Source organism: Rhamphochromis sp. 'chilingali' (assembly GCF_963969265.1).
Source record: "Rhamphochromis sp. 'chilingali' genome assembly, chromosome: 12".
NCBI classification, from domain to species: Eukaryota; Metazoa; Chordata; class Actinopteri; order Cichliformes; family Cichlidae; genus Rhamphochromis; species Rhamphochromis sp. 'chilingali'.
Genome location: NC_137939.1, coordinates 31,713,978 through 31,734,178, shown reverse-complemented (window position 1 = coordinate 31,734,178; position 20,201 = coordinate 31,713,978). Strand labels below are relative to the sequence as shown.

Genomic DNA, 20,201 nt, shown 5'->3' with positions numbered 1-20,201 from the left:
TGTTTTCACTTGGATTGATGCCTCTTATTTGTAGCCATAATGAGAAGATTAATCAGAGATACAGGAAGGACTAGAGAACTAAGAGGAAGGAACTAAGTCTAATGTGATCTTTATGTAAACAGTGTCCTGAAATGTCAGTTTTTACTGTGTGTTTTGTAATTATCGATTCAGGACCCTTTTGTAATTTGAGTATCCACAATGCCATCGACATGGCCATACATAATCTCAGACCAATTACACGTTCATAGGGACTTTATGAAGCATTTACAACGCATATAAAGCATTTTTACATCAGGCCTCCAGAACTGCATTCAGCTTGGAAAGTATTAACCGAAACAAAAAAAAAACAAAACAATTTTGTGCATTTTGATACTCCTGCAAAGAGCGGGCTGTTTTTTGGAATCAGCCTGTTCACATAAGTAGGTTTATTCCAACATTCAGCGAGTTACTCGGTCAAACCCACACAATAACCGTGTGTCTGCGGCAGTTCATTCATATCTGCTGGAGATCTTACAAACTTGTCTTTCATCCAGCGAGCAAAGCGGAAGCTGCAGGAAAGGCTCTAAAAACAAGAAAAGCTGCATGAAAAGGCGCCGAGCACAGAGTGATAGAAAGCAGCAGCCCAGCAGCACACAGCCTGTGCTCCCGTCTCTTTTCTCTGGCCTCTGTTCCTTTAATAAACTCATGGTTATCTAGTGTAACAAATGTCTCGCTGCCATCATCAAGTCCAGGCGAGGAGGGAGGAGTTTTTAATGTTCAGTTTGTTCTATGGATCGATGTCTGCTGGCATCGCCTCTCCCCTCGCCTGCACCGTGCGTAATATACTGTACCATTACCAAACGCTTTTTACGCGCATTCCTAACACATTTTAGCCACCGAAAACAGCCTGCGGAACTGACTGACACGCGTCGATCAACATATGTGGCACTGATGGACACAAACGGATCGTGAAAGAAGAAGATTCGCAGCCCGTAGGAGGAAGAAGAAGGTGAAAGAACGATCCCGATTTAACATCTGTTTCCCCCCCACCGCTCTCTCTAAAAACGATTCCTAACTGGATTTTTCTTTATATAGTGAGAGAGACTGAAGTAGTCGGAGAGCCACAATAAAGACTCACACACACTCTCTGTCTATGCATGGACTATCGTAGACCGCATTCAGTTTTCACCTGGGCACAGTAGTGAACTGCGACTCCAGAAAAAAATGCCACGGAGGAAACAGCAGGCACCCAAACGGGCTGCGGGTAAGAGATTTTTTTTTTGTCAAAAAAGAACCTGTGTGTGAGATTTGTCGATATTTGTTTTACGATTCTGCGAATAGCGTGTCTACAACACAGGGTTTCCCTTTCAAACTTTTATCATGTGGGACCCCCGAAGAGATACGAATCAGATCCTTCCGTTTAGTAAGAGATTGTCCCGAGGAGCCCATCAGAGCAGGTTTTCTATAAATGTACATGTGGCTATGGGTTACTATGTCCCGTAGAGAAGAACGTGAACGCAGATAAAGTGAATTTAATAATACGGAAATGAAACTAATTCTCATTTCACTCGGGACCTTCTAGAAGCCCAGTGAGGGGGATTCATCAGGGACCTCAGACACCAGTTTTTGGTATCAATTACTGTAAAAAGTCAAATGTTATAAAACAGTAGAGGAAGACTTGCAGCTTTAAGAGCACTTCTGGGATGATTAATTAGATTAATAATGGAAAACACTAGAAAGGGGGAAAGGAAGGACAATAAAGCCTTCTAGGTGCCCCCCACCCCTCCAAAAAAGAAAAAAAAAATACTCATACCATGTCAAGGGGCCTTTATTCATTCATTGATCAGAAACTTTCTTTGCCCATACTTTTTTTTTAACCCTCTCTCACTGCATTTGATTTGACCCGCATGAAGTGTGGAGAGGGGCTGAAAGATGTGGGGCTGCTGGATCCGTAGCAGATGAACTCTGTATGAACTCTTCATAATCTTATGGACAAATGGAGAATGGGTTACACTCACTCACACACACTCTCTCTCTCTCTCTCTTACACACACACACACACACACACACACACACACACACACACACACACACACACACACACACACACACACACACACAGAGGCACCCATATACACTCCATCCTTGCTGCTGGCAGGCAAAACAGGATGTGCACACTTCCACAACACACACATTTTTACTTTTTGTGAAGCGGGGTAATCTAGTCAAATGCTTATGTACATTCTGCTGTTTTGTTAAAGCACACAAACGACGCTATATGGAGGCCCGTGCAGTGTGTGCTGGAGGCCAGCATGTTAGTTGTAAAACGGTTTTGTAAATGTTTGTGTTTACAGCTTCTCTTTTTTAATGCAGCACTGTAGGGAAGCTGAATCTCAGCGTTTCTATCCCAAAGGACCCCCTCAAAAAATACCACTAAACTTAATTTTTGCTTATAATATTTAAAAAAAAAATATCTAAACTACACAAAAAGGTCACAAATTACCTTTGACCACTTTTTAAGCAGCGTTAGCAATTGTGCTATTTAATGTAAATTATAATGTTCCCAAAAAGGCTGCCTCATTACGATCGAGCCGGTGCATTAAAACTAGATTGATCAAGGGTATTTCAGCGTTTGAGGATGCAATTACTTGGTTGTGGTGTGCTGAGAAGTTATCAGTCTTTATTATGGTTGCGGATGTAGCAACCAGATGGTGATTGTTCGCTGCCAATAATAGCGTCTCTTTATACCCGCTTAAGATACTGAGACCCTTATCTGCCCGGCACACTCTCAGTTTACACACACACACACACATAGACACTCGGTGCCATACAGTCACACACTAAATATTTTTCCCACATTTCAGTCGCCAAAAGCCCTCTTTTCTTAAAAACAATGCCCCCAGTTTTATTCAGAGAACTTTTGAGTAGATGCCTAAGTGATCCCTTTACACGCTCTCAGCTGCCTCGCCTGTACTCTGGTAAATGTGTCAGCCCTATAGAGAAATAAGCCTTCCAGAAGAGTTTCTTCATTGTTGAGGTAATTGTCTCCTCTTTGACAGGCACATTCATCAGTGGCTTAATGGTCAATCAAAAGTTGGCAGGCAGAGTGTTTTCATTCTTTCCTATCCACTACATTAGGAATACTTAATCAAAATGTCTCCCGGTAATGGCTGTGAAGAGTTCATGACTGACTGATCCGTTGTCTGTGCCGATAGAAAATTAACAGCTCGGCACTGGAGAGATGTGGGCCTGCAGATAAACAAATTGTGCATTAATATTTCATCTTCAAGACCTGGGATGTGCTATCAAGCGGTGGAATATTCCTGGGCTGTGTTGTCATTTTTCTCGCATTCTTTTTTTTTTTCCTCCTGTATTCTTGAAGGCTCTTTGCAGCTGTAACTCATTTCACTTGATGACTTTACTGGGGTTACAGAGAGTGACGACAAATTGATTACCTGGCAGAGCAAGAATGGAGCGAAGAGAGGCGCAGGCTGACAGTCATGTTATAATAATATGTTTAATGATGTGTGGAGGGGGAACAAGGAGAGAGGAGTATTGAAATAAGAGCATGGAAGATGCAAAGGAATAGGTTTCATTTTTGTAGGGCTCTTAAAGATGCAGTATCCCCCCCTTGGTAGGAAATAGTGTTTTGCAAGGTGTTGTGAGGGGGTAAAAAAAATCGCAATTTCCAGCTCGAGCATTTATTCAAAGGACATGCCGCACTCAGGGCTCTTGCATTCTCTACTGGGGATTGTATTATTAATAGGCGTATTTGTAAATGTGAGACCACAGTTGTATCTGATTTACTTCCTTTACATACAGGGTTTGTGTGGTAATTTAAAACGCCAATTACTCACCAGTCCGGGATAGGATGCACTAAACCTTTACTTTATTACTGAGAAAACATCACTAAGGCCGAGGCTATCAGGCTGCAGATTCCAGGATGAAATTTGTGTATCGGCTTTATATATGGTGTAAACGTAAAGCCCTATAAGTGCACGGGATGCATTTTTGAGTGAAGGGAGCCATATGTTATTTTGCGGCCGTGGGAGTATTCCTCTTTCTGTTTTTTACAATAGCTCTCTGCCTCAAACTGTTAGCCCAATTTGCTGTTAACAAGATAAATTGGAGAACAGACAAAGGCATTAAGTGTTGCAGTGCCAGCTAGTGACTGACAGCAGCTTGTGGGAATTGGCTAGCAGAAATTCCTCCTAAGTGGTTTGTTCAGAAAACATCCTACGATCAAGGCAGATGTTGTTTATCCAGTTTAGGTAGAAAAAGGAAGTCCATTTTGTATGACAAAAACTGCGAGGAAAATGGCAGCAAGTACAAGAGAGTCTTATTGTATTTTTTTAAAATCCCATTACTGCTCTCATTCCTCTGTATTCACTCGCTTTTGTCTAAAGCCTTTGTACCGACTTTTTTCTGTGATTTTTCTTACATTTATTTGACTAATTAAGATTTAAAAGGAATGATGGTCTTGCTAGATTGAACTTTTTTCGATAATTTAACTGATCTCGTGTATGTCTGTTTTTTTATATTTATCCTGTGACTCTGACTCTAGAGTACAGCTTTTTGACATACTGAGCTTCTCCCCATACTTGATACGGTTGCATCATCAGGCTACAAGTTAGGAATCAATGCATGGCACAACATATGGTGACTGCCCGACCCTTTTACAGAGTACACCCCATAATCTTACATGGTTTTCCAGAGAAAAGACACAGTGCATGACAACAATGAGGCAAACCATCTTCTTGGCCTTGGAAAGCATGTGATTGTTACTGCTAAAAAAAAAGCCTCCATGTGCCTTTTTTGCCATTTTGATACAGGAGATAATGAAAGTTTTTGCAGAATAAGATGAAAAACCTCCCCTTACAATAAAAAATATGTAGTAGTCATTTTGTAACAGTGCTCATTCTGAGTGCAAAACTCTTGTTTGAATAGTTACCAAAGGATATTATCATTAGCACTAATTAAATCAGTGTATTTTTATGCACCATATCTCTGTGAATTTATTTCAGCAGGGCAAATATTTTGTTTTGATCAAATCCAGCCTTGAAATTTTGTTTTCTTATGAGCAAACCCAACTCTATGTGCACACTTTGTTGCAAAGCTTGCAATTCTCTAACTTGCAGCCGCTCCCCATAGAGATATCCTTTAATAACTTTCTCCTCATCAGCTAGTTTTCTTGCTGTATATTCTCGCCACGGTGGGGGGAAAAAAGGGAGGGGGGGTGGGATCAAGTCAGGTGGTTCCAGCGTGATCTCGTTGCATTTTCTCCTGCGTGCTAGTTAGTTGACAGGTGTAGATGGCTAATAGTTTGGGAAGGTTTTTGTTTGCGTGAGAGGCAGACAGTGTGGTGCACTGTCTAGGTGATAAGAACCAAGACTCCTGTGCCCTCCAGCACAGTGATCTCTCTCCTCCGCGCTGCGCTCTCCTGTGTGGAAAAAACTGCCTGTTATGATTGGTCTCAAGGCAAGTGCCTGTGCAGTGTTGCACCTCTCTACAGCAACTGCTCATTCACCTTGCCTTCCCTCAGAGACCTGCACTAGTTTCCAGGCAAATGACACAATTTGATATGCCGTTGGGGTGATTCATGTGGATAATGTTTCCACGTGATCATCACTGCAGAAAAGAGACTATTTCTTGTTATGTTTTTTTTTTTTCCTCATTAAGTCTGACAATAACTGGAATATTGGGAGAGTTTATTGCAAGGAGGCTAAAACTCATTATTTCTGCTAGACATTCCAAGTACAAAAGAAATTATGTTATGGTATTTTGTCCAGGTCCCTAAAGATGTAATGATTTACAGAGGAAAATAGGGAGGAGACTTTATAGCTTTGGTTGTTCATTTATGTGGATTTAGAGGATAAGAATGCAAGGCGAGTTTGCAGTTAATACAGTAGCACTGAGGACCTGGTATTGATTACACAGAGGAGGTATGGTGTGTCTTATATGGTTTATGGTAAAGCGGACTGCAGCTCATATGCTTCGTATTATTGTAATGATATACATTCCTACCATAGTTTATGCCGCTTTGTCAGGACATCATCTGTGTCCACGCAGAGTCGAGAAGATGTAAGTGAAGAAATCCATCTTGTAGTTGTTGACCTACATGTGTAGTCAGTCAGAGAGCATACGTGTCGGCCATATGGTTAGGAGGTTTTTATATACAATCACAGCCGGATCAGGTTAACCTAACCTGAGAGGCTTTTCAAAGCTCTTAACATATTATGTTTCTTAAAAAGAGGTCCTCTCCAGATTTAAAAATCACATCTGCTCAGGTTTCAGGGGTGGGGACCATCTGGGGTTCCTGCGCTGCTTTAGCTCAGCAGCAACGTGGCTGATAGTTTCAAGTAGAGAAAGATCCCCATTTAGATGTTTTTCACCGGTTCCTGTGTTAAAAGTTTACTTTAACTTATATCATATATCTTACAGTGATGTAAGATGCCCAGTAATGAATGAATATGACATTTCGCTTCAATATGCAAGCACCAAAAAAAAGAGAAAGCATTAATCTTAAGCTATCCGCGGTGTACCTGATTTGCTTCTTATCAAATCCTTAATGAGCTTCAATTAAGATTTATTATGCAAATTAACCCTCGGCTGCTACTGACTGCAGGAGCAGGAGCTATGACAATATTGTGCTAATGGTGTGATCTGTAACAATTACAAAGGTAAGCTGCCTTCACAGTGCATGCTCCATGAGCCTCTGCGAGGTCAGACCACTAAATATGCGTTCAGGTGTTCTGGAGGTTTGGAAAATTGTTTATCAAGTCTTTATGAATTAGTCTTTTAGATAGCAGTAGATAGAGATGTGATTGTTTCCCTGATATGCGATGTGTTCACAAGCATTGCTGCTGCTTATAGCTGCTTGTTTTTTTATAAAGTGTTTGCCAGTATATGTATTTATTTAGCTAAACTTAAACAAAGGAAGGCAAAGGGTAAAGGAAATCTGAGACTGTAAACCAAAATAAGTTGACAGAGCTTAAAAAATAGGCAGCCAGCTGTATTTATTAAAAATGAAATATTTTCAAAATAAAAAAAATATTCAGCTGTTTGATTCCAGCTAAAATCAAATGCTCATTAACTGAGACTATTTCAGTGAATATTTCTCTCTCTCCGCCTCTTAAACACAAAAATAAACGTGCGGCATTGTTATTCCAACACTTAAGGCCTGGACAGGTAATGTGTCTAATTATCTCATCAAGTTAATTAGTGGAATTAATATTCATTACTTTTTGCTCTTGCGTTAGGAGCTTTCTTTTCACATTGAAACGAATGTCAAAATGTACACGTGCTGGTCATCAACTCAGCAACTTCACTCGTGCTTTTACAAGTTAGCTGTTCTGACTCAAAGATAATCAAATCGTAAGCTAGACACTAAATATCCCGTGGGGAGAAAAACAAAGAGCTCGGAATGACAGAACATCGTTAATGTCCATAATCTGCTCTGCAAACCCAGAACCTTATCAAGAGGCCCGCTCTGGACCCTGCAGTATTATCCACAGTATAGAGCATACCACCCACAAACACGCACCAAATAAGCACAGTGATGTACACTTCTAAGTGGTAATTACCTCATTAACTCAAAAAAGAAGAAAATGTCACAAGAAACTCTACATATTTATGTTAGTTGGGTTTTTTGTTTGTTTGTTTTCATTTCATTTTTATTTAATTACTTTGAGTGGCTGGGTTTACCTTCACCTTTACTGAGCTACACATTACAAGCAAAATTCAAAATGCTGGCACACAGCCAGGCTCAGTGGGCATGGGTTTCATTTGAACTCTGGATGGGACACATTAGTCAAGGTCCTGGTGGTCCTGCCACAGGAAATTTCAAACAGTCCGTTTCATGCATTCCAGCAAATCTTTATGTACAAAATTTTCCATTTTCTGCATTCATGTAAAGGGAATTTTTCTTTATTTATATAAACAAAATACATATTTTAACAACTATACCAAATAAATTGCAAATATTTGTCATCGTTTAAATAATCCTGAATCCTAAGACACTCCAAATACAGGCCTGATTCACTCTTCTTGCCTTTTTGGTGTATTTTGTTGGGGGAATCAAATAGTTTTAACGTGCATGTGGCACCTATTCATATTTCATGATTATCTATTCATGAGCAAAATTTCTGCTCATGTTAAAAATCTCTGCACGATGAAAACATGTGGCACATATATATCTTTGTTTTGTTTTCAAAGTAAAAGTCTGTGCAAACGCATTTCTTCTAAATATTAAGGAGGATGCATCTTTTGTGCCTCCCCCCGACTGAAATCCACACCTGTGCCACAGCCTTTGAGGTTATGACCAGAGGAATTGCTGCTGGACACTTTACTCTAGCACTGCATGAAGTTGTGAACCTTGCACCTTGTGTAACTTCATTTACCACGAGGCTGATGGCTTCCTGACAGCTTTATAGCCTACGTGTTTTATGAGTCGTCATGCAGCACAATTACATAGGAGCTAATTTGATGAATCAAGTCAATGTTCTGCCGGCTCTGTTGACCTTGGTGGCCTGTGATCGTCCGTCTCTCTTCGGGGGTCATGCAGAGGCTTTCGCATTTTGTACTATTCGGTTACAGTTAGGCAGACAAAGAAAAATAGAATTAACTCACACTTCTTATTATTGCCAATCAAGATTTGTAATGAGAAATTTTCTTGCCTTGTTTTAAATGTCTTTGGTAAACTTTCAAATGAATCAGTTAATTAGCCTATTTTGTATTCCATCGTATTGGAATGCAAAATGATTCCTGTGTTTCTGATCTTTTTCGTTTTAATACACATTATATAGACTCGGTTGTGGAAAACAAGCTGAAATGTCATTTGGAGGTATTTTGTAATCTTCATTCTATAATTAACTGCATTTAAACACTTTAAATTGTCTAATTTATACCGATGTGTTTCAGTGGCATGACCGCAGGGATCGAATGCCCAAAAAGCAATAAAAGACCTGGCCACAGTTAAGATGGAATAATATAATTTGAATTTTTGTGGATTTTATAAACTATCAAAACATCCCAAAAAATCTGCTGCAGTCAAACTGTTTTATATTTGAGTAACCACACACTGGTTAGACTATCAGACGGTTTAACAAGATTTAATCAAATGATTTTAATAGTCATCTTACGTATTACTTGTTACAGATACAGAAAGCTTAAATTATAAATTAAACACATAATGTAAAGTGGTGAAATAATAACTCATATTAGTCCCACTGAATTAGAAACCAGACAGCACTCTCATGATTCTGTGTTCTTAGTGCTTTCAGTGACGTTATCTAACAAACTCTTCTCGCACTAGAAACACTGATTTAGGGGAGTAGAAACTTCAGCTTGCTAATTAGCACAGCTTTCAAATGCTGAATGGCTCATTTGACAATTTTTGTTAGCAGTAGACACGTTTTAATGTCAAACTGAATGTAAAGTGACAGGAATAAAGAGTTTGTTTTTTCTTCGTGGCGGGGGGTCCAGTGGATCATGCACTCTATTAAACACATTACCATTCGGCCCCGTGACACTTTGAGGTGCAGATTGGCTGAAACCTAAACGTGGTCGTGAATAAAGAATGACAGTAAAGTTTCCACTTTACTGTGTAACTAATATTTCGTGTGTTTTTTTTAAATTATTATGGTGATATTTCTATTTTGCGTTATTAAAACGGTCCCCAAAAATATTGTCAAATAAAAATCAATCAGTAAAGTGCTTCATTTTTCTCCACATACATAAAATTTGTCTATTTTTGTCGACTGAGTAATATTAGCCACAACCTAAGCATCCTGTAGATCTTTACAGAGCGCTAAGAAAGAATTTCCTTCTTGAAAGCATCACCGTCATCATCATGGGAGACTCCAAAAGTGGAAAAAATCAGAAAAACACAAGTGTTTAAAAAAAAACCTTGGAAGCAGATACTGTTTACCTGTTTGCCATAAAACTAAGAGACATTGCTTGGTAAAAATACCAAACATTTTCTTTGTTTTAGCTTTACTGCTGTACCTAAACGGTGCCTGAGACTTGCACGGCATCGTGTTAAGAACCTTCTCCTTAGGGCTGTGCCTGCCTGTTTGTGTCTACAGTATGTGCTGAGCTAGTCTGTTGAAACAGCTTAATTGATACTCATTAAACAGCAGTGACAGCTTAGGTATCCATGATGAATGTTGAATAATTCTGTTGTACTTACAACTTGATTAAGGAGAAGCACACAACATGTCAGTGTTGTAGCCTATGGCTTGGTCTGTGTGCACTTACCAGCAATGATTTCTTATTGCTACCTGCAGTCTGCCTTTAAGTTAATCTCAAGCGTTTGTGTGTGTGTGCCTGAAATAAACAAGTTTTCAAGCACTACATAAACAAGTATTAGAATTTCGCACGAGGATTAAAAATAGTTTTTACTTCATTTGACTTTGATTGTGATAGATTTTGCAGAGAGTGCAACACCAACCAATATACTTCATCTATAAATGTGAATAATGTTGACTTTTCTTTGTGTTTATTCAGCCACAGTCTGGCATTTTCATACAATAATAAAGTCAATGGATGTCAGGCAGATGAAAAATGTGCATCTTGTATTATTTCTGTTAGAAATTAAAGGCAATTGGAATTGGTTCAAAATTGACTGTCTTTGTAATGAGTGCATGACGAATGGTATAATTTAGAGAAGAAAATGAATGCTAGGGAACCAAAAATATTATTCTGCAGCATTTTATATGCTGTGATATTCCATGAAGATGAACTAATTTCACTAAATACCACATAAAATCTACTCATAATATTTTTCTACAGTATCATAAAACAGTGAGGATCAGGTCACCGGGGCAGATTCAGATTGAGGCAGATTCTCAAGTTAGTGTGATTTGATTTTTAGCGCTGTCTGTTTGTCTTTCTGTCAGCTGCTTTACGCAAAAACTACCCGCCCGAATTCGATGAAACCTGGGGGAGAGGTGGATTATGGGAGAAGAAACAGCCTATTACATTTTGGGTTGGATCCGCATCACTTTCTTTTAAACTGGGAGACTAGGCACTGGCTTTGGTATCGGTCTGTGCTCTCTAAGTACCCTTCTAGGGTTTTGTTTGTTTGCTTTCTTTGACAGCCTTGGATGAATAAAAAAAAAAAGCTACATTAAAATCCTTATCATTTTCAGATTTCGAGGCCTGCACAGCTTCTCAAATTGCTGACATCTGATTAAACCGACGTTCTGTTCCCATAAGAGAAAAGAAGCCTTTTCTCCATTTTGAGAGTAGATGAAAGAGGGGGAATTTCCGCAGAGGATGGATTTACAACTTTATCCTCACATGATTAATATTACACAGGGAAGTCTTTGTACAGGAAGCAGCATGTCTAATTATGGTCCAACTGTGTCTTGACTGAGAGCAAACAAAGAGGAACTGCACTGACACGTCACACAAACGGTTCATGCGGGTGCGGGGTGATGTCATCGTCACCCAGATTTCATGATGCTAAGCCCACAACTGATTGAGCAACGGCAGAAGTCTGGCTTTCAGTATACTACGTCCAGCTGGCGACTGCCTCCTAGAAACTCTGTGGGCATATGGGTTTAGCTTCAATAAAACCCACGGCCGCCGGTGACGTGCATTTCCTTCTTTTTCATGTTTTCAAGGTTACGCATTTCCACCAAACACATAACCTCACCACTTATGACCTCACTGATGATAACTACAGTATGTCTACATTCGCCGTACTGTTAGGAGCAGATGCAGATTCATCACGCTCGCCCCCTCTGCAAGAATTCCAGGGACTCCATGTCCTCCCACGTTTGCCTGTTCATCATATATCTCAGCCCAGACATTCAAGAGGTTGCTAGCCAGGCCAGCCATAAGTCTTCCTGTCCATCAGGACGGCACCGTGTTTCTCTGCCTGATTTTCAGCTGTTACTTGTAAACCAGAACAGCATTCTTTAGATTAACAGAGTGACAGGGAGGCCTCTAAAAGCAAACTATAATAGTATGATATGTTACAGTCATATTTTATGGCTTTTAGTGTGTGAGGTCGTGCATGTGCGTGTGTGCAGACAGATCAGCTTAAGGATCTAATAGGCCTGCATTGCACCTCGGGGAGTAAAGAAAATAATGGTGCTGTGTTACTGCTGTTTATCATTAGGTTGATAATGATAACACGTGCACAGCGCAGGAAACCTGGCCGCACCTGGTCATCGTCACAAGTGGACATCACGTGTGACGTCAAAAAAGTCAATGATATAGAACTAACTGTCAAAATAAGTTGTGTTCAATCCAAAACCGCTTAAGGTGTCAAGGACACGTTTTCCTCCCTCCCATATCCTGACAAACATTGAGTCAGCAATTGTCTGTTGTATTTTCAGTACTCTCATGCCACCCCCCCTCCCCCCCCCTCCCCACCCACCCCCAGGCCATTTTAAAGTTGTAGAAAGTGGTCATTTTCTCTGTGTCAGTGGGAGGTCAGTGCTGTGGCAGTCAGCAAAGCTATTCGGTCTGGTGAAACAGAGTCTGTTGGGAACCTTAAAGACATTTTGTCCGGTGTAGTCGCCTCTCACTGTGTGTCTTCACGCCTGTCGCTTTGTACTCCTTGTGCTCGTAGAAAGTCTAAAAGAGCTCGAAGCATTTGTTGGATTGCTTCCAGAGCTCCAAACTTTTATTCTTGACACCTAAGACTACCCAGCTGTCAATTTTAAACCTGCTTATTAAACTGGCACATATGAATCTTGTCGAATATTTCCATTTGCACGGCTTTACTCCGTCTGTGTGGTCATTTGTCCTTGTGTCAAAACTACTTCTTGTTATACCCAGCTCCTATTCAATCTGAATACCTACCTGTCCTTGCAGCTCCCTGTGTTGGTGACTGACATGTCCTCTCTGTGCTGCGTACTGTATCCCTGGTAACTGTTGCCTGGGGCCCACTCACTCATCCCTAAAATGTAACAGAGGTCACACACAGATCATTGCTTTAGCCAAAGGCCCTGACTTTAATACAGAGTGACCTGCACAGGACACAGCGGTACAGCAGCTGGTCAGTGATGAATCTGGAAACCTGCTCCATCATCAGTATTATAGAGAGTTTGATTGTGTGGAAACCTGACCTGGATGAGAGTGAAAAGCAATCCAATAGATGAAATACTAACATTAATATAATATTATTTTGATATCAAAGAAATATTAAAAAATAAATAAGACAAGATTTGGTCACCTACTAGTGAATATTTATTTGCTTAAACTATGAGTAACTACAAAAAATCTTCTGTATAGTACAAACCACGTTGACTTAAAATAGTTATATTACCCTGATTCTGTCCAAAAGTATTTAAAGGTGACCGCTTTGTAGTTGCAGTTGCTCATGGTACTAATGGCACACTAAGTAAGCCATGTCTGATTAATTAACTAATTAAAGCTGAAGATATCAGTTGTCATCTAAGTGATCCTTTTGACAGCTCCCCATCTGCACTATAGCTAAAGAGCTAACATTAGTTAACGTTGTAACTGCACAGATTGAGATGTTAAACGAAGGCTCAGCATTACATGTGTGGAGATCCAGATTAAAAAATTACATTTTTAGGTTTATATCTATTTAAGAATGTCATCGACTGTTGTTTAAATACTAAAAATACACAGTAAGCTCCCATGAGATTTTTTTGTAGTCTTCTCAAACATGAAAATGATGCACTCTCTGTGAAATATTGAGACGGGACTGATTAATTTTAAACATTGATTAAAAAAACCCAAATACGCAGGTTAATTGTTTAAGGTGGTCCGTCCGGCTGATGCTTACGTGGTTAAAATCTTGGGAAATTCTCCAAACTTTTCAGAAAAGCAGTAGTATTGTGACTTCTGCTTGTTTTCATAGGTTTGGGTTTTTCAGACCTGATGCAGTCTTCCTCGGTCTATTGAAGTGACAGAAATATATGTTTCAAGCATTTTTTAATTTCACATAACTTTTCCTCCCACTTTAATTTCGACATGCCCGTAACAGTCACCGAAGAAAGCCAGCCGGTATTTTCCATATGTGCGAGATCTTCGAGTAATCTATAATCTTTGGTACAGCACTGGCTTGCGGTTTGAGTGGGGTCAACATCACCCTGCCCTTGTTGCTGTCTAATCAGTGTGTGTGTGTAGATGGTGCTGTAGTGGAGGCGAAAGCAGTGAAAAGAGACATCTGCTTCAAAACTTCTTTGAAGAAGTTGTTTTGAGCCTTCTGCACCTCCTTTCTGCATAGCCTCGCCTCTCATACTCCCTTGCTTTCTGCAAACTCCGTCCACATATTCCCTCGCCTCCTGGATGTGACACCATCTGTCCATGTGAGCCAAAAACCTACGCAAGTCCTTTCGAAGTTTGTTAATCACTCGTCTTCTTTCATGTACGTTTGGCTCTTACGTCAGCGCACCGTAATCTCGTTCTTGCCTAACTGCCATTGTGACCACACAGAGTGCAGACAGGGCCCATTTTATCTCACGCCATGAATATTTCCTAAACCTAAACAAACAGCGACGGAAAATGGATATAACAATAAAAGAAAACTGGAAAGTAGTTAAGTAAGTACTTCTAGCTGTTAGCAACAGGAAGATGGCGCAAATGACCTTGCATGCTTAAATGGCATTAAACATCCCATAAGTAACCTCATCATTATGAAAAGTTGTTACATTACACTTCATCCATATCTTATTTTGTAATTTCATCTTATGAAATGTAGTTTAGCTCAGTCCTTTTACATGCTGCATGTACTTTACCGCCTTGAAATCTGTTCTAATCCCTAACCAGGAATTCCCGTCTCCCTCAGTGAATTAGCTGTTGATGTGGCGGATCAGTTTTACCCAACTTCCAGGGGGCGTCCTGACTCTCCAGCCTCACTGAGGCTGAGACTGATCTTCGGCTGCTGCCTCAGTGTGTCTAAACACTTCTATTTTTCTAAAGCCTCGCCTGCCACATCCTCACATGGCACAGCGAGGCGAATAGCACTCGTTGGTGCTATATGACTATTTACAGAGTGTGATAACGAAATGTATCTCTTCATTCTGAGACTTGTGACTGAGGGTGACTTTGTAGTGTTTACACAGCTACTTTCAGATTGTCCCGCTGAAATATGAGAATTAACCTGAGGTGCCACACGGGACTGTTTTAGTTGGAGCTTATTGACATCTTTGTGTCTTTAAAAAACACTCTTTGTATCAGTCGGATTTCTACTCATTGAAATTTAGCTCGCTAAGAGAGAGATGTTGCAAGGGTCTTTAACTCATCAGCCTCTGAGCGCGCAACCTTTTTGTATGTATGCTTTCTTTCTTTGAGTTGTTCCTGGGTTTTTGCATGTGTTACAGTTGTGTTTGCATGTGTTTCTTACATGCTTCATGGCAGCCCTCACACCCTGGCAGCGACCCAGCTGAAAAGTTCCGGTACTGTCCAGACGCATCCTTTAGGGACCTCATCAGCCCCTGAATTTCCTTCCCCTCACGCCTGAGGGCATCCATATTCATTTCCTCCTCTGATTTGGGGAAAATGATGAAAGGCTGGCTTTTTTCCCATCTCTTATTTCCTGCCAAGGTTGCCTGCATTTTAATGCGACGTAAATCTGCAAAGACCTGCAAACATGCTCCCATTTGGACATGGCCAGTTCCATGTTATTAGTATCATGCCATATCAAAAAAAAAGGAAGTCCCAGGGTTGTTAATGTTATTGTAATACGATTCCTTAAAACTTTAGTGTGCATCAGTACGATAATCCATTTTGTTATAAATCTAGCTCGTAGTTAGGCTCAATTACTCCAATTTCACTGTAAGCTGTATTTACCTGTCTTTTCCATAGGTCTGTTTCTCATAAAATGAACATTTCATTCACTCCTAAGTTATGAGTGCTGGATGATATCATGGAGATAACTGCACTGGTTTGAAATAAACCTGTGATTAAGCTGGTGGGTGGGTATTTACTCTTACCGGAGACAGGAAATGAATGTTAATGAAAATAACAGTCGCGTACAGTAATAACCCAACTCTGTAATTATTGGCATGCTTTGATGATGCCATATATACTCAACACACACATGCGCCTACTTAACTAAACCTCAGGTAGACTATTAGCTCCACTAGCAGGATCCTGCCCTCCGCTATGCACAACAGTGCTCAGGGTGGGGAGGCCTTGCCCAATGAAGGAGCGGGCTTTCAGTTGCCGAGACAACCCTAAACACACATGTACACAAAGGAAAGGTCCCACTGTGAGAGAGGATCATCTCCACCTCTGGCTGGATAAAGAGCGCTCCACACACTGGAATGCACTCCTGCCCTACAGGCGTATGCAGCAGTGTGTATATGCAGTTCGCAAGCATCCCACACACCATTCATGGAGTTTATACTTACACCCAGAATGCTGTGTTTGTGTTTCCCTGTATTTAACAGCAAAGCACATTAACAGGTATTAGAAAAACAGCACGGGGTTTCCTTGAAATACGAGGTGAGATTCTAGCTCCTAATAACAAATCTGAGATTTGTACCAAACACAGGAAGTCGACCGTAATAAATTATTAATCACGAAAAGCTGTTTTCAGACATTTAAAAAAAAGAAAAAAAAGAATTATTATTACAAAATTGAATCTGAAGACTTGCCGTTTTGTCTCGTGTCGTCACCGCGACAGCTCACTCTCAAAGATGGCACTTGATGGTTTTCACTAGTGAATTTAGAGCGCTCAGAACTTCATCCGTATTGTTTGGCTTCAAATCTGGGCCACATATGATAACAGAATTATCCCTCTCTACAGTAAGCGTGTGGAAACTCATGCAACGGTCTGTCATCTGAGGTCTGCAAGATGCAAAATAGCTTGTGGCTGTGGGTGTCTGATAGACCTCGGTTTCTTTTATGGTGCAGCTTCAACTCTACGCAGAGAGAGTGTGGGCATGTATCACTCTGACCCAAACACACTTTTAATGCTGACTGGTGCAGCAAAGTAGTTTGTGTATTGCAGCCGGTGCCTCTTTCACCATGAGTGCAGGTTATATTTTGGTGGACGTGGTGTCACCTGTGCATTTATATAATGCCTTTTCAGAAAGTTAATACACTTTGTGTGGCTGCGGAGGCTGCGCTTTTGTTAGAGTGTTTGAGCGGTCAGAGCCAATTAAACTGTTTTAAATGGGTTAACTTTTTCCACATTTCTTTACATTAATAAAATTCTTACTCTAGGCTGTGCAGGTCAAGTTGCTCCAGGATTACACACACATATATATATATCTATAAAGGAACTTAATGTTAGGCCATCTGGAAAATACAGCTTTTAAAGAGGGTGAGTAAAACTTAAGCGCTGCAAAGGGACACAATTCAGCTAATTGTAAACAGCTGCAGGTGATATCACCCTTCAGACTACAGACAAAGCAGGGGTAAAAAGTCCTACTGAAAAGCTCTCAATTTAAAAGAACACTGCAATCCAGTCTATCCTACTGAGGAAAATATAAAGTGTCTGTTTTAACAATAAATGTTACCAATTTACTCTGTCCTCAAGTGACAAATGTTTTTTTTGCAAACATTCAGGCTTTTGCACTGCAACATCCTACAGGCAGAAACCCCTACTGAAAAGCCCATTAGAATCAAATGAATGTCAAATTCTGCTAAGTGTTTGCACATGACAAACATCTAACATGGCTAATTGCAGATAAGTGTCAGGGTGAAATGTGTTTTGAGCCTAGGATGGTGCAAAATGGCGTTGTGTATTTCTGTTTTAGTATAGTAGTGATAAAGCCGAGGTTTGGAGCAAATGTGCCACGAGATTTCCTTTAGAAAAGCAGAAACGTTTGTCTGCATCTTCAGTGTTTGTCAGTGTTGAGTCATTGTGGTTGTTAAGGTCATTTAAGAAAGAGCAAAGTTAAACGCTTCTCATGTCTCATGACCGACATCTGCATTTCTTGTGAAAATAAAAAGAAAGGCACATACTGCACAGACTGTTTGTAACAAGAAAACAAGTCCTGGATTTATTTTCCTTACACATTTGGTGCATTATGAATTAGGGTGTCTGCAGGTTATGAAACAATTTATTCATTTCCCTTAAAAAGGCCTCAGAACCTGTTAAAATTTTTAAATTTTATTTACCAAGATCTTGATTTCTTTTTCTCTTGCCTAAAGGCAACAGAGTTAGTTAAATTTTTTTTATGTGTCAACTGTCAAGTGACATTACACATCCATACACTTCATGTGAGCCTGGTGTGATCGTTGATTGTCTGCACACGAGTCTGTTCGGTGCTTTTTTTATTTTGCTGCTGCCAGCTACAATAGCAGCTCATTAACTCATATATATGTAAGTATGTGTCACATCTTCCAAAACTTCACCAAAATACTTTAATTGGTTAATCCAGTTAAACATTATCTGAGTGTAGGCTACGCTTAGTGAATAATTATATATAGATGTGAAAATTGGAAGTAAAAAGTCAATATGTTTGTGGTTTATTTAAATAAATTACAGACCTTATTAACTCTACTTGGAATTAGTTGGAAAAAAAACGTTTTTTTTTTGCAATTAGTTGATTATTTGATGATCAGAAATAAACTATAATTATATTAATAGATTCGTTAAGCAAAACATTTAAAAAAAATCCCCCTGCTGTGATTTTCAGCTGTTACTCTAATGCTATTTGAATTTTGAATAATTGATCACTTAACCAAAGCAGTTTAACAAATAGATTCACCGTCGTGCAGCCTTAGTCTGTTACAGTTTTTTTTGTCTCAGCTGTAATGACTCCCCGTATTTCACATTGTGTTCCCGTGTCTGTTTGTGCTGCAGTTGTAGAGCTTCAAGTGCTGTAGTAGTGCGACTGGGCACCATCTTGTGTCCTGAGCAATAGCAGCAGGCTGTTCCGTGGCAGCACACCAGCTGCCTGTAGTTTAGGGGAAGAGGCACTGGGCTGGCCTATCTCAGATTTGGGTCTCTGAGTTATTGACCCTCGTTGATAAACCCCTCTGAATGACACGGGCATAATTCAGCCTAAAAGTTTGCACTGTCACCGGGATGAGCTCACTGTCTTCGCTGAATATATGGGTGCAATTTTCGAAATAGGTTTATAGCAATTCTTGAGAGAGGAGGGCGAGATAGTGATATTACTGACTTTATCACTGCAGCTGAGCAGCATCTAGCACCTCGGTATCTCTCTATCCCTCCACTGTAGAGCGGTGAGGGATCACAAAGCACATACATTGTCTGTATTACTAAAGCAAAAAGAAAAAAACAGAGTCCAGCTCCTAATGGGGGGGCAGGGAAATAATATGTCATTATAACAGTAATGCTCTATTATCCGCTCTTATCATACACTTACATGTTTTTTCTTCCCTCTGGTTGGGTTTTACATTTACTTTAGTTGTATCCTAACTCAATAAATGTTGCATTGTTTGTCTTCTTGCAAATGGATCTTGCTCAGTGGCTATCTGGATAAGCATGTGGTGTGTGGTGCATTTTATCAGATGGACAATTTGCTTTGAATTAGTATTCAAGTGCAGTTTCTTATGTTGCCATTAAGGGCTCACTTTACTGATTTCCTTCTCAAGTGATATAATATGTGATCTAATGTGTAATTTAAGGACGTGATCAAATTTTGTTCAAACTTGTCTGATAGATGTGATTTTCAGTGTTCCGTCTCTATATTTATCCTAAAAATGACTTCTTGAAGTGAGTGAAATAGAATCACACTGAATGTAATTAAATAATGTGAGACTTGTTAAGCAATAGACAAAATAATGAGTCATTCTGTCTATAAACTGCACCTTTAATCCCATTTAATTTTTTCCCCCTCCATCAGGCTGCATTCTTAATGTATTTTGTCAGTGTAATGTGAACAGCTCATTGTTGAAAATTCACCGAATCTCTTTTCTTCCTTCTTCCTTTTTTCGTTTCACGTGTGGAGACAGAACCTGAACCCATAAGAATCTAATATACTGAGCCCAGTATAGTGCATCCCATAAATTGATTTTGACCCAGCCTTTGAACAAAAGGAACACTGTTGCATTGCCATCCGCGGCTGATGCCACTCCCTCTTTGGCTCACGCTGAATACTCTCCTTTAATAGTGTGATGGGTGGTAGCTGACTGAAAAAAGTGCCTTATTTAGTTGGTTGGGGAGAGGTAGGCAGAGCAGGGATGGGGTTTCTGTGACTGGCACCGATCAATCACTCTGTGAGGGGAAGCTAATGAAGCAGGCTATGGTTTATTAAAGGGTTAGCAGAGAAAAGATTACTGCAGGGCCCAGGCTTCCCAGAAGCCCAGTGAAG

At 40.0% G+C, this 20,201-nt stretch overlaps 1 protein-coding gene across 1 annotated transcript in view; it reads left to right on the top strand.

Annotated features, from left to right (window-relative positions):
- Positions 1–589: 589 nt before the first annotated feature.
- tshz2 (teashirt zinc finger homeobox 2) overlaps positions 590–20,201 on the top strand; it is a 39,551-nt gene continuing 19,939 nt past the window's right edge. Inside the window, exons 1-2 of the mRNA XM_080899906.1 lie at positions 590–988; positions 1,075–1,243. Coding sequence (XP_080756032.1) covers positions 1,204–1,243 — 40 coding nt within the window. The 5' untranslated portion in view covers positions 590–988; positions 1,075–1,203. The remainder of the gene's footprint in view (positions 989–1,074; positions 1,244–20,201) is intronic.